The sequence below is a fragment of the Phyllobates terribilis genome, unplaced genomic scaffold (genome assembly GCF_046119375.1).
Source record: "Phyllobates terribilis strain yellow unplaced genomic scaffold, ASM4611937v1 Scaffold_11__3_contigs__length_659146591, whole genome shotgun sequence".
NCBI classification, from domain to species: domain Eukaryota; kingdom Metazoa; phylum Chordata; class Amphibia; order Anura; family Dendrobatidae; genus Phyllobates; species Phyllobates terribilis.
Window position 1 is genome coordinate 176257406 of NW_027362771.1, and position 15296 is coordinate 176272701.

At 40.7% G+C, this 15296-nt stretch overlaps 1 protein-coding gene across 4 annotated transcripts in view; it reads right to left on the bottom strand.

Annotated features, from left to right (window-relative positions):
- Positions 1-15296, bottom strand: part of OSBPL8 (oxysterol binding protein like 8) — a 287476-nt gene that overhangs the window by 197553 nt on the left and 74627 nt on the right. For all 4 annotated transcript variants that reach the window (XM_073651822.1, XM_073651823.1, XM_073651820.1 and 1 more), the window contains one exon: positions 11814-11918. In XM_073651822.1, the coding sequence (XP_073507923.1) occupies positions 11814-11855 (42 nt within the window). In that variant the 5' untranslated portion in view covers positions 11856-11918. The remainder of the gene's footprint in view (positions 1-11813; positions 11919-15296) is intronic.

Consider the following 15296-nt stretch of genomic DNA (forward strand, 5'->3'; position numbering starts at 1 on the left):
AAACTTGGCAGTCAGATATTTGAAAACGTGTAATAGATTTATTGACAATTTACACTATAATGTTTCGGTCTATTTCCGATGAAGGTCTAAATAGACCGAAAAGTTATATTATGGATTGCCATTAAATCTATAACACATTTTCAAATATCTGAGTTCCAAGTTAATTGCTTTTCCTGGGTAAACTTCGGCACCTTAGTCATTCACCAGGAGTGCCGTATATTTCTTCTCTACTGACCATAAAAATTGAGTTATGGCTCTCAGAATATGCCAAAGGAAAGCCAAGTAGTTAAAACGAAAAAAGCTTAGATAAAATAATATAATATAGAGGGGGAAAAAAAACTGTTAACGTTCAGTTTTTCTTCAATTCCACTTGGATTTATTTTCCTATTTATTCAGTACATTATATATTAAAATTAATGATGTCATTGAAAACTACAACTTGTCCTGAATAAAAAAAAAGTTTGAATATGGATATGTCAACAGAAAAATAAAAAAGTTATGGCTCTTCAAAGAAGGGGAAGAAAAAACAAAAGCCCAAAGGGGAGAAATAGCCCAGTCCTTAAAGGACATCTGTCAGCAGGTTTTAGCTACCTCACCTGAGAGCAGCCTGATGTAGGTAAAGAGAAGCTGAATCCAACAATGTATCACTTAGATTATTGGGTGCAGCCGTTCTGAGCTTTTAGATTTAGAATGAAGCAGAGCTGAGAAAGCTAACCCCACCCTCACCAGGCTCTCAGTGCATTAAGTCCATAGTCCGTGAGGTGCTCAGTTTCGGACTAGTCCGTCAATGTTAATCTCATAGTAATAAATCCTTTACAGTTCGTAAACAAGTTCAGCACACACTTTGACAAGTGACACATCCCTGAATCCTGTGTTTCAGCCTCTAAGTCCTGCTGTCTTCAGATTACATAGCAAAAACCTGCTGACAGATTCCCTTTAGCCTATGTGCCCACGCTGCAGAAATGCTCTGGATTTTTTCCTGAGCGTTTCTGCATCTCCCTGGCAGAAAAAAAGCATGCGGATTGTACATGCGGATTGTACATGCATTTTTCCTGCCAGGGACAAGAGGATGTGAAGCGTTCTTCACATGCATTTCCGCATGCGGGTTGACAAGCGCTTTCCAAGCCATTTTAGCATCACTTGGAAAGTGCTGGTCAACTTGGTCACATTATATAAATCCATGCAAACAGCATGGATTTATATAGTGTGACCGTAAAAAAATGGTTAAAAATAAAAAAAAAAAATCTATACTTACCTTCTGATGGCCCCCGGTGTCTTGCTTCAGTCCGTCCTGGCTGCAGGCAGATCGCGGTACACTGCACTGAAGGACCTGCCGTCACATGACTATGAAGTCAGCGCAGGTCCTTGAGTCAACCGTGATCTGCCGGCATGAGAGGAGGAGTGCACCGCGGGCCATCAGAAGGTAAATATAAAACATTTATTTTTTTATTTTATTCTTTTTTTTACAGGTTCTATGGTACCCGGGTCCAGAGGAGAGTCTCCTGTCCTCCAGACCCGGGTACCATCCGCACATTGGAACGCTTGGATTCCACATCTACATATGTAGTGATGCGTAATCCAAGCGTTCCAATGCAAGTCAATGGCGGCGAAAACGCAGCGCTTCTGCAAAATAATTGGTAGTGCTGCGTTTTTTTTTCGCAATGATAATCGGCAGTGGAAATTTCTGCAGCATGTGCACAGCACATGCGGATTATCATTGGGGAACATGGCAGGCCTTCCAACATGCGTTTTTTTAAGCGTTTCCGCAGCGTTTTTGCTGCTGCAGAAACGCTTAAAAAACGCATCGTGGGCACACAGCCTAAGGGTTTAAATTCTCAGACAGCACTGACCGGCTTTTACAGTTTATCCACACAATTGTAATACGAGACTGTATGTGAGGTCTATATTTAATGCCTTACTTTTGGGCTAATATATCCACTGTGGCTGTAGATATTTTGGAGGAATACATGATGACACCTCAGTCTTAGCATCAAATATACAGATTGCACACACGCTTTACAGTCAAGTGCATGAGTTTAGCCATTCATTGCAAACAGATGTGTGAGGAAAATATCAATCAGTGTAGTTTATATAAACTTAACTGCAGAGAATAGAAGAGAATATCCAGTCAGTGTATTGTTCACACGTTTTTTCCCCACATAAAATATGCTGAAAACGCTGTGTACATTACGCTCATTTCAGAGGCGTTTTTTATTAATCAATTGAATGAGTAGAAAAAAATGCAGCAAAAAATCTAAAAAACAACATGCTGCAGTTTTAAAAAAACGCACCACAGCTAAATAAATGCTAGAAAAGAAAACCATAAGGCTGTGTGCCCACTATGCGTTTTTCAAGCGTTTTTGATGCGGAATTTCCACAGCGTAAATGCTTGCAAAACGCTTGGTAATCCGTGCCCCATGATCCCCTATGAAAATCTGCATGTTCTGTGCCCATACTGAGGAATTTTCAGCAGCGGATTTTCCTTGCGGAAAAAAACGCAGCATGCCCATTATTTGTGTGTTTCTACATGCGGATTTGAGGTCCCAATGCACTTGAAAAACGCAAGTCAAATCTGCATGTAAAAACGCGTGTAAAATCCGCAAGCGTTTTTGACTGCCAAGAACATGCAGAAACGCTGCATAAATTTTCTGCTTCATTTCTGCATCGTGGGCACATACCCTTACACTGCATCTTTACAGTACAAAAAAATGCACATTAAAAAACCCAGCAAAAACACTGTGACCAAGCTGGAGCACCGACTGGTCTCATCCTTAAAAAACCCTTAAATAGGTACTTTCCTGCAGGCGTTATAACGTCTAATCAGCCAAATTATGAAAGTTATTTTCTCCAAAAAGTGGCACTCCTGTACAACAGGCTAGACGAGTTATGTAGGCACTACTCCAACTAGTTTAAAAGATCTCTGCGGAACATTTGTCTTTTCTATTATTCACTTGTTTCCAATTGAAGCAAATGACATATCAACAGACTGACAGGAGGGGTCCCACTTCTGTAACCCAGATCTATCGGAAGAACCAACAAGTGGTGATCATTTGTAGGGGTACATACACCCATACAGAAACCTATAGGCAGATTACAGTATATGTTTGTAGACTTTATTCTTGTATACAGATGTACAAATTGGGCCAAAACAATAGTAGGAGCAGCGATTAATTCTGTTTGTATTTGTCAATTATCTCAGTGTCTAATTGCCCTATCAACTATACTTAAAGGGATCCATCAATACTATAATAAGTCTAAAAAGTAGCTAGAAAAGTGGGTCTACATACTGAAAACACAGCTGTAATATAGCAATGACTATCCTCCCAATGTTACCCCACCAACTGTGTTATAAATCGTTCCTATCACACAGAAAAAGGACCGCAGCCATATAAATAGTCACACCTACCTGACTACAGGACTAAGATAGCTAATCTGCCTAAAGTCTATAATGATGATTGCTTTGTTACCTCCATACCAGAAGATAAGTAGCTATTTACTGCAACTGATCAGGTTTTATGGCACTTTTCTCTCTTGATAAGGAAGCAACATGGGAAACCGAGATTAGAAGCATAACTACTGGCATTTATCTAAAAGTAGCTAGATTGTGCAATTAACATCCTGCATTGACACTAAACTTTTTACCTAGAGATACCAAGACTATTAAAACGACTCCACGCCATTAACTTAACATTGCAGATATGGAAACTGGCCAATCTAGTAATGAAATATTAGACAAAATGATCTGCTTTTTTAAATGTATGCCATCTTATTACGTGTGCATACATTTGATAGTTGGGATATAACATACAAAATAGTTTTGAATCTGTTGTAGTGGGAAACCTTATGTAGTCCTACAAAAATCCCAAACACAGAGGGGTCTGTTCATGTAATGGAGGACTCCGTACAGTATTGGATTCTATTTCAAAGTTTTTATTGAAATGTTTTACAAAAGGTAACCAACATGTTGGCCAAAGATCTCAAATGGTATAAAAAGCATGAAAAAGATGGGTATACAGAGCAAGAACACAAAGATTCCAGCAAAATAGCCCTAGAATCATGTATTAGATCTGGTATTGAGAGGTGGACCATCCTGTCTGACAAGCCCATGAAGTGTTTCCAGTGTCAAGAAAGACTATGAATGTTATGCATAACTCATGTTTACATCCATACAAGGCTGAGGTTTGGCTACAACACAGGTTGTTTGGCCAAAGATCACTGTAAGTCGCCGCCTCATTGAGGCTTAGTGCAGATAAATGGGGTCATATTGAGACTTGCAAGGTACCGCGACAGGCAAGTCACAAAAACCTCTAACCAGTTGGATTTTTGCAACTTTCTTTCTTTTGCTGCTACGAAGCTGCGGTATTCAGCGATCTTTGGGTACACAACCTGTCACAGTGTAATCCCAATCAAAGTCTTTAAATGTTTGGTGAAGTTAAGTTAAAAAAATACATAAAGTGACCAAAAGTATGTGGACACACAACCAACATACCTAAGTGAGCTTGTTGGATATCCTATGCCACAACTATGGGAGTTAATATTGAGCTGGGCCAACTGCACAGCTTCCGCTCTTCTGGGAAGGTTTGTCTCCAGAGTTTGGATAGTTTCTGTGGAAATGATGTTGAATGAGAAGGTCTGACGTGCAATCAGGGTCCCAATTCATCCTAAGACTATTCAATGGAGATGAAGTACATGCCACTTGTACTTCTCATCGATCCTTTTATATGTAGACCTCACTTTGTAGGGCTGAGAAACAGTAGAATAGGTAAGTGCTTGCTCCTCACAGAGCTAGAGGCTTTCAGATGGTGAAAATGGTTTTGTATGCTGCAATATTAATATTACCTGTCACTGGAAACAATAGGACAAGCACAAACCTTTTATTACAATAGAGATCCTTTTCCAGGCATCCGCCAAGCCCAGATCCATTCTTCAGATGGCCCGAGAGTAAAATGTGATTCATGATCAACACTTTCTAGAATCCAGTAGTGGTGGGCTTTGCAACACCAAGAAAATTCATTTCTTGACCCTCCCGATGCAAAGTTCAAGTGCTGATGTCACTTCCAAAGGCAATTCGGATTTCTGTTGTGAGTGATGCAACAGGGAATAGGAGATTTTAGCGCACCACATGCTTCAGCACTTAGCGGTACTGCTCTGCGAGTTTGTATAGTCTACTGCTTAGTGGCCGAGCTGTACTTATAGACTAGACTCTTCCAAGTCACTATTAAAGTGGCACACTTAATGTCACTGAACTGTTCTTTATGACCCATGCTATCTATCTATATAATTGTCTTATCCCGTCTGTCTGTGTCTTGGAAATCCCGGGTCGCTGATTGGTCCGGCCGCGGCCAATCAGAGATGCAGCATTTCAGAAAAACATGGCGGCCGTTAGCGGCTCATGTGTGGCACGGAGGTCAGCGGCGATGCAGCCGGCTGCTCGCAGCATAAGTCGCCCGACCGCAGGCGCCGCTGACCTACATGCGGCTATCGTCGGAAGATCAGCGGCTACGGACGCTTATCTCCCGAGGACAAGTGTGACGCCCCTCCCCTCCCCTCCTCTCCACTCCTTTCCCCTCTTCTCCTCTCCCCTCACCTCTCCTCCCGTTCCCTCCCCCCGCTCAGGACCAAGGCACCCGGCGTCATACTAACCCCTCCCCGTGCATGCGCAGCAGCTCCTGTGTCTTCCGCTGCAGCTCTGTGACGTCTCAGGTCAGAGGGCGCGGTGACGTCTTTACACCGCGCTCTCTCCTGACCGGTCACAATGCGCAGCGTGAAGATGCCAGCTACGCTGGAGTCCAGAGAAGCAGTGAGGCGAGTATTGGATTTTTTTTTTTTTTTGTATGGGGCCATAGGGGACCTGCATGGGGCACTATGGGGGGATGGGACATCCTGCATGGGGTATTATATGGGGGGAGAGGTGATATCCTGCATGGGGTATTATATAGGGGGGATGTGACAGCCTGCATGGGGCATTATATGGGGGGAGAGGTGACATCCTACATGGGGCATTATATGGGGGAGAGGTGACATCCTGCATGGGGTATTATATAGGGGGGATGTGACATCCTGCATGGGGCACTATAGTGGGATGTCACTTCCTGCATGGGGCATTATATAGGGGGGATGTGACATCCTGCATGGGGTATTATATAGGGGGGATGTGACATCCTGCATGGGGTATTATATAGGGGGGATGTGACATCCTGCATGGGGTATTATATGGGGGGAGAGGTGACATCCTACATGGGGCATTATATGGGGGGGATGTGACTTCCTGCATGGGGCATTATAAAGGAGGGTCGGGAGACATATGCTAGAATACCCGATGCGTTAGAATCGGGCCACCATCTAGTCATCAATAATGGTCTATGAAGATTTTGGCTTTACATTGGATCTTATGCATCCGCTTGCCTTAAAAAAGTAAAACTAAATATGGCCTTCTTTAAAAAAAAAAAAGTGTGTGTAAATAAATAAATGGCATACTTCTAAAATGTGGACATTAACATTTCCTAAGAAATTTCATTGAGACAAGCATTGACTTGAGGAAAGAAATGACGTTATCCTAAATAAAATATCTATGCAATTTCTTTTCTATATACAATACATATGTGAAAGCGATGGGAGACTTCCGGCATGTAAGCTAAATAAAGGAGAATTCTTTCCTGCTGTACATGAGACAACAATATCACAAACTGACAGCGGTGCACAGTAATATACTGAAGCGCTATGTTAGGAGGCAGCAAACTGTCCGCAGTAGAGCAAGATAAAATCATTCAGCTTTCTACATCTTTTTAAATAGAAAAGTAGAAGCGTTACTATCTTGACAATTAAAATAAAATTAACACTCCACAAGAAGCAAATACTGGGTTATCACTCAGTTCAGTTTTAATGGATTTCTTTTTTTAGTTTTATAAAGGGAATGTATCACATCGATTTTTCAATCTAATTAAAACTATACAGAGACATATCCTTTTTCTACTTTCCAGTTGTGTATATATTTTCATGATTATGGGGCAGCCATCTTGCTCTGGGCGCAGTAGTTTGAAGATTTGCTATTCTGCAATTTAATGGGCGTAGAATATCTAATGGCACATGGTATATTCTGTGTATGAGGATTCATAGAAAAAATACTTTTTCCCCATTATCCGTCGGGAAAACCAGCCGGTAATTACCTGACAAACAAGCAAAACCCCTTTTCTTTGGCAATGCTAAAATAATCATGGGCAGTAAATCAGAAGGAGTACATTTGGTAACTATAAGCATGATACTGTATGGAGACAGGGTGATCATATAAGTAATCGTTCTAGACCAGAATTGTTCGCTGCCCCATTTCAAAAGGCTGTTAAACAATTGCCAAACGACTTGTTATATAGTCCATCAGACTTGTGGAGGCGCATTGAAAGGCTGAAATCAGCACCATTAGTCATGAATAGGAAGGTGAAAATATAGGTGACATGTCGCTGCAGAGTTTATGGAGCATGCTCAGGAGGCAGAGTCTCTAAACGCAGAGTCCTGGGCTAGCTCTGATCGCTACTGTTAATCATTTAGATGCCGCTGTCTGAGTGCAGCATTTAAATGACCCACTTGCTAATGAACTTGCACATCGGCTCCCATCGCACCCACCCCCTTCCCTGCGATGCAAGCTCAGGAGCTGATGGTTTATCATGACTGACAGACCTGCTGAAAGCAAACAGGTGAATCTCAGACCTCCTGTGAAGCGCAATGAAAGGCTTCACAAGTGAGATGCAATTACACTGTACACTGCAATACTGTAGTTCTGCAGTATATAATAGAGGTGATTAAACGACTGCAGGTTCAAATCCCCTGTGGAGACTATTAAAAACGTAAAACTAAAACTTTCTCCCAAGTTTAATGACGAAAATTAAAAAACCTAAAGCCAGAATTCCCCTTTGTCACCTCACTTCCTTAAACAAACAAAAAAAAAATAGGTAAGTGCGGCCTCTTCCACCTACAAAACAGCTTTACTCGTAGACACAAAGGACTGCATTATGATGAACCAGCACTGCAAAGGGTCCATACACTAGTCTTACAGTCAAGGGGACCTTTCCTACCTGATGACAGATTCCCTTTAGCTTGTGTTACATGCCAAATCTGCTGCAAATTTCAATCTAAACATTGCAAGGGCAAACTCTGAAAATCTGTGGCATCTCCATAAACAGAATGCGCATAATGCTCGGATTTCTGCAGTTATAGATTGATGGAGCATTTAAAACACAATCCTCATGTTTAGTATTGTGCACTGTTAAGTTTAATTGCAAAATCCATGCCAAAAATCTGCAGCTCTTCTGCTACCTCTGAGCATGTAATTTACAGGGGGCAGATCTGCTGAAAGTAACTCTGTTGCTAATTGATGCTTTACATCAAGCTGGGATTTCACTTGCCTGTGTGGGACAGCTAGAGCTGCTTCATTAGGTCTTGGGAAGAAGAGCTGATAGATTGGCTCCTATGGAGATCGTAGATCAAGGGTTTATATACTGTATAAAATGATATTTACATTTCCCGATTCTTTATAGAATGGCTATAAAGAAAGGTGAGTAAACATATCTGCCTCCGGCTCTTCTCTCCACAGCCGCGCACAGTGGCATCATTACAGAGAAGTTCATATAGAGAAGTGTGAGTATGTGCTCCTGTTATTAGACATCATTATATTGTAGTACTACTGCTTTACCAACTCATGAAATACAAAGTAAAACCTAACAATTCTGCCTGTAGTCCTGAGTGGTTTCTATACAGTGTAAGTTTGCTCAATTCTAAAAAACTACCATAAACACACGGACTAAAACGGCTGTGTCCAACCTCCCTGCAGAGAAACAGGTCGGGAGGACAAGGTTGGCACAAATGTCAGTGTTTAGAGAATCAGCCCTGCGGTGTCATTTACTCATATAGGGCAGCTCGTTAGATACATAAAAAAATTACAATTTTAAATATATATATATATATATATATATATATATACACACATACAAAAACATAGTATCAATCATTATGATGGAAAAAAAAGTGTGTAAAAAAGAATTTAACTGTATTTTTTATCAATTCACCATTAAAAGGGGCTGTCCATGTGACCGTAAACATGCATACTTCAGACATTCCAACTAGACGTGAATGGGTTAGCTCAATTACATTTTGTATATATTGATATATAGGTTTGTTGGGAAAATTCCAGTACAACTTGTGTTTTATTGACAGCTATCTCTGCCAGTCTTCCCTGTATGACTGTGTATGCAATCACTGAGTCTCATATGCATGTAAACACAGGAATTCCAATTAATAAAATACAAGCAAGGGCTCATGTATGTTGGGTCCGAGTGCTATACGTTAAAAAAAGGACAGTACTTGGACCAATATTATTCAAGGAGGCAGTGCAGATGAACATTTTTTTTCACTGCCTGAATCTGTGTGTGAAAAAACTGCAGCATGCACGACTTCTCTCTGGAAAAAATTCAAGCCTACGGCAGCGACAAGTAAAAAAAAAATCAGATGCTACAGGATAGCATCCGATTTTAATGGATACAATTCTGCAACATAGGAAACTGTAAATGATTAAAAGCTGCTGCTGTAAAGAAACAGATTATATACGGTCTGCACACGGATGACTGTTGAGAAAAAAATTGGCACACTTTTTTGGATGAAACTCTGAACAATTTTTAGATCGTTCATCGTGTCATGTGAACCTACCAGAGTTGAAATTTTTCCCACAAAGATGTATATCAATCTGATCATCTCCAGCTCTGTAACGCTCTGCATGCAGAGCAGATACCACTTTCAACATGACAGGTTCACTTTAAGCTGGTCATACAAAGAACAAGGTTTTACACAATTATAAAAATATACATTAAAATGTGCAATACAAATTCCTACACAACCGATTTATAATAAGTATATCCTTTCCATAAAGTGAAACAACGGCTTGTTGCCAGAATGAATATTCAGAAATTCACAACTTTCCCATAATCTGACATTTCCAGAAACTGCACATAACAATAATTTACTGCAAGTATTATAGAGCATTAAAAAGGTGTAAAATGCGAATACAGATTAAATAAGAAATGACAATTACCAAACACCAGCATGTGGCTGGGGGGTAGGGAGGACGGCATTTAGAGGTTAGAGAACAGATCTTTGCCCTTCCTCGCATTCCTAAAACCTAGAACAAATGCTACAAGCTAAAAGCATTTCTAGCGATTGTTGCTTTCCTACAATTTCCAATTAATTATGCTTTGAATATCATTGTTAGGAAGATTGGAAAAAAGGGAACTTCATTTGCAATACAATTAAATGATCTAACCAAGTAAGGGCTTACCTTAGTGGTTTAATGCGAGTCAATACAGCAGAACACGTTCTGGTAATGAATACACACGACCCACAATATGGTTGTTCTATCCCTGGCTATTTATACCCCACTTGCATCATTTGATAACAAGGATTCCAAGTGTAATACATCCCAACATTATTAATTTATAAACCGATAGTCCAGATCACTAGCAAAAGATACTAATGCAATAGCTTGCCAGTCACTAGCTCATGCCAACGTACTGACCCAGTTTCACAGTCATGAACTCTGCAAGGCATGACCCATTGTAGGAAACATTAAAGAAGGATTTCTTGTAGCCACAAAGAGTCACATTTACCATGCTGGAACATGCAGTATAACAGATTAATCCGAGCCCAGATCTACAGGGCAGATTTATTAATGGGGCCTGAACATACACAAGGCAGTTAGAAGACGCCCCAAATCTTTCACATTTGCTACAGGTTACGACAGCTCTGTTATGGCTTACGTTACACCACTATATTTGTGCCATTTTCATTAGTAAATTTGCCCTCTATGTTTTCAGAAGGTCTAAGACATGGATTAGAAACCTTCACCACTCCAGCTGTTATAAAACTACAAAACCCAGTGCTCCGACAGCCACAGCCAGTGGGCATGTTGAGAGTTGTAGTCTCACAGCAGTTGGTTGCTGGTCCGTGTGCTAAGACAATGTTCCCAAGAAGGGTTCTCGGAAACCCTGGATTCCTTGAGCAGTAATCATGGATTCTCCAGAACAGAGCAACAACGCAGCACAATGTCATGTTAATCACAAACCTGCTCAAAGAAGAGATTGTGAGCAACATTCTAGCACTGGGCAAGAATATAGAATCCGTTACCCAACACTTCACTATTTTTTTTCAACACATAATTTGTCATTAGGGCTTTTCTAGAAGTGGAACAAAGCTGGGATTTCCCTGCAGTAATAAATTGGGATTCATTGCAGTAATAAATTAAGATTCATTGCAGTAATAAATTAAGATTCCTTGCAGTAATAAATTAAGATTCCTTGCAGTAATAAATTAAGATTCCTTGCAGTAATAAATTAAGATTCCTTGCAGTAATAAATTAAGATTCCTTGCAGTAATAAATTGGGATTCCCTGCAGTAATAAATTGGGATTCCCTGCTCTGATAGTGATACAAACACTAGAACCAATAAAAAGGAAAACAAATGTTTTTATTCGCACAATTAAAAAAAATAAATAAATCAGGAAAACTATAACTATTTAGTAGTCCTTAAACCCATGACCTGATCACTCATACTCAAAATGCTAGTTACACTGTTAAACTCAATAGGCAGATGCATTAATGGAGCATCACATGAATATTTCACATATACGGTAAGCATAAAGTCCCAAATTACAAGACCAGAGCAGTGCCAAGCCTGAGGCCCTTTGCTTTCCCTTACCTGCATAAAAACCTCCGGAGATGAACATATCATTTGCTTGATCAATAACCAGTTGTAATTCAGACTTCAAGTTAACTCACCGAAGTTTTCTCAGGTTCCACTTCTGAGCCGCCAGTCTCCATGTTGATGGCTGTCTCCTAATCTGCAGCCAGTTAGAGTTCTAACATTCCAAGGCCTTGGGTATCCTGTAACAATAAGATAGCATGTCAGCGCCAAAGGCAGGCCAAGGCGGCAAGAAGTGGCCGCTTCTGGGCCAAACTAGATGACATTTAGTCAAAAGTGTTCGCTTCGTTAAGCAAATGGGGAAAAGAAAAAAAAAACAAAATCAGAAAAACAAACAGTCACAGCTATGGGATGAAACAGTGGCTGAGCTCCCGTCAGCTCTTTACTAGAACATCTGCTGCTATGAAATCCCTTCCTCAAATACAGAGCGATTTGGAAGGCAATCCTCTCTGAGCAGCTGCAATAAATATTGCTTTCACAGCACCGGGACAAGAAACCTGCACTTGATAGACAGGATCTATTGGTTCCAGGTTCCAATCACAGCGTTGGAGATAAATGCAGCTCTCTAACAGACAATGGAGCTTTCACTAGAGCTAGATGGCACATGCCAGGCACATACATAGCGCTAACTGTGCCTGCTATAAAAAGCTACATTGGACATTTATAGAAGGCCCAACATGCAAGCCAAGCTTCGTATGCCAGCAGTAACTGACCGGTACTGAAACAGCAGCTGACCACCATGAAAGACTTACTACATTTTTAGTTGCCCCCAGAAAAGTGAATGCTAAACTTCAGATAAATCTGTCCACAAAAGACAATATATGATCAACCATAACATTAAAATCATCTAGATTAAAGAAGGTTGAATCTTGTTACAATAGCATCTTGGGATATATTAAGCAGCAAGTGAGCACTCAGCTCATGTTTTTGAAGCAGGGAACATGCTGGCGATGGTTGAACTGTAATGGCTAGACGACTGGGTTAGAGCATCCCCGAAATTTAGGGTCTGGTGAGGTGTTCGCAGTATGCGCAAGTGGTCTAAAGAAAGGCAGGCAGTGAGCCAACAACAGAGTCATGGACAGAAAGGCTGAATGATGTAAGTGCAAAGATTAGCCGGCCTCTCGCACATTGCTGGCTATGATGGAAAGCTTCCACCTAAACACCTACAATGTGCATTTCAGCATCAGAACTAGACCATGGAGCAATGGAAAGTGGTGGCTTGGTCTGATGAATCACATCATATGGACCAGTTAGTTGCAGGTACATCGCCTACCTGGTGAAGAGATGGCACCAGGATGCCCAAAGAGGAAAAAGGCAAGCCAAAGGAAACAGTGTAATGTTTAGGGCAGTATTCCCTAACTCCAGTCCTCAGCAGCCACCAACAGATCATGTTTTCTGGATTTTCTTAATGTTGCCCAGGTAATTTCATCACCTCTACAATACTAAGGAAATCCTAAAAACATGATCTATTGGCGGCTCTTGAGGACTGGAGTTGTGTACCCCTGGTTTAGGGCAATGATTTGCTGCAAACATCATTTCCTACTGGCAGCAACCTTTTTCAGCAGGATAATGGACCCTGCCAAACTGCAAGCAATTTTAAGGAATGTTTTATGAAACAAGATAAAAGAGTTCAAGTTATTCAAGTCATTGTTTTGGCCTCCATATTCCCCAGATATCAATACAATTAATCATCTATGGGATTTTCTTAAAAAAAGAAAAATAAAACAGATGCAAGATCTGCTGCTAACCTCCTGGTGCTAGATACACAGGACATCGGCAGACGTCTTGTAGCCTGCATGCCTTGATGGTTTAGCAGGTTTGGAAGCACAGGGGGGGCCTACAGAATATTAGGCAGTATGAGTATAAAAAAGAATTCTGCAATAGAAGTAACAATATACAAAAGGTCTGTTTATATCATTAATTCGTTTAAACACATAAAAATCCATAATATTATAAAAGATTATACCCCAGGACAAAGTCTCTTTCTAGGTTTATTCATAAGAATCTACTTGTATTGAAATTTAAACAGGAGCCACAACTGGACACTCCACTGATGGTAGGGAAAAATGGAGCAAACAATGCAGCTTTACAGATATTATGATACGTAGAATTATGTCCTTTTGGGCCATTTATGTGTAAGACTATGTTACGTACAGTTACATAGCTGCCTATTTCGCACTGCGTCAGCAGGCATATTATGCAGCCTTACTAAATAAAGACAATACTAAGGGCAAAAACATGTAAATATTTCTTTCCTATAGGAAGATATCCAGTGACGCCATAATGAAGCTTGTCAATCCAGCTGACTGAACAATACATTCACAAACAGCTTTTTCACTTAATTACCGAGCAAGTCATCTCCAAAGCTCTGTTCTTGCCAAAGAAAAGCCTCCAACAAAAATACAGATTGACAGAACACAAGCGGAAAAGGAAAAAATGGAGCTCTCCAATGCACTTGATGCATCAATCCTACTTCTCATTATGTGGATTCATGCAGTCACTTATGAACCCATGCCTGTGTAGCAAGGTGCACATTGAGATGGGGCTCATGATGATCTTTTCAGGACATTTAGATCGCAATCATGTAATTAAATCATCACTCACCCATTATTGTATAAGGCTCTTGACACAGACCATGAACTAGAATGCATTAATTGTGACCTCTTGCTTTTCACTTACAACCAAGATAGCATTATGACTATATTAATAAGAGAAAATAGATTTCCTATTCTTATAGGGACAAGGCTACAACATTATAATATGCCACTTCAAAGAAATTTTGCTGATACTTGTTTCAGGGGCAGTGCTAGTCCCCACGCTATGATCACTGTGCACAAAGATAGTAGTATACCGGCGCACATATAAGTAGTATCGAGCTGGCACCAGAGTGTGTGTTGTAAGACTAATACCTGGCTTGTAGGGTGGCGTTGGTCTCTGCAAGCTGGGTATTCGTCTTACAACACATACTAACAGTGCGCTCTGGTGCCGACTCGTTACTGCTGATCTGAGTCGGAGAGAGAGTGCACTGTCTTTGTGCACATTGCACAGCGCATATTATGCAGGGATTAGTCCAGCCCCTGAAACGAGCGTCATTGTTGATGCTTTGATTTAGGGAGGGCACAGGGGCTGTAGCAGTGATCACAGCCTTTTTCACCGATGACACTTCATTTGAGTATCCCAGTATGCACTGGAATTGTCATATAAAGCATTATCAAGAAGGAAATAAAATAAAAAAAAGCAGTTTGATAGTATAGTTAGGGAATCTTTAATTTAAGTATATTAGAAAATAGTTTAGATTATGGCATTAAGTAGAATTGCGGACTACCCCGTTAAAGAAGCACTCCCACTACCATTTTTATTGTTTAAATGTGTGTGGAAGTGGATGTAATTTGAGTGTGTTAATATACTTACCTACTGCTGCTTTCTCTGGTGTCCATCGCCATTCTTCTCAGTGACGTCACCGCAAACGAGACCTGCCGGCTGAAAGCCTATGGAACCACGTTCTGCCTCTGCATAGGCTTACATTGTAAAAGTCACTCCGGGTCACACAGAGCGCAGCG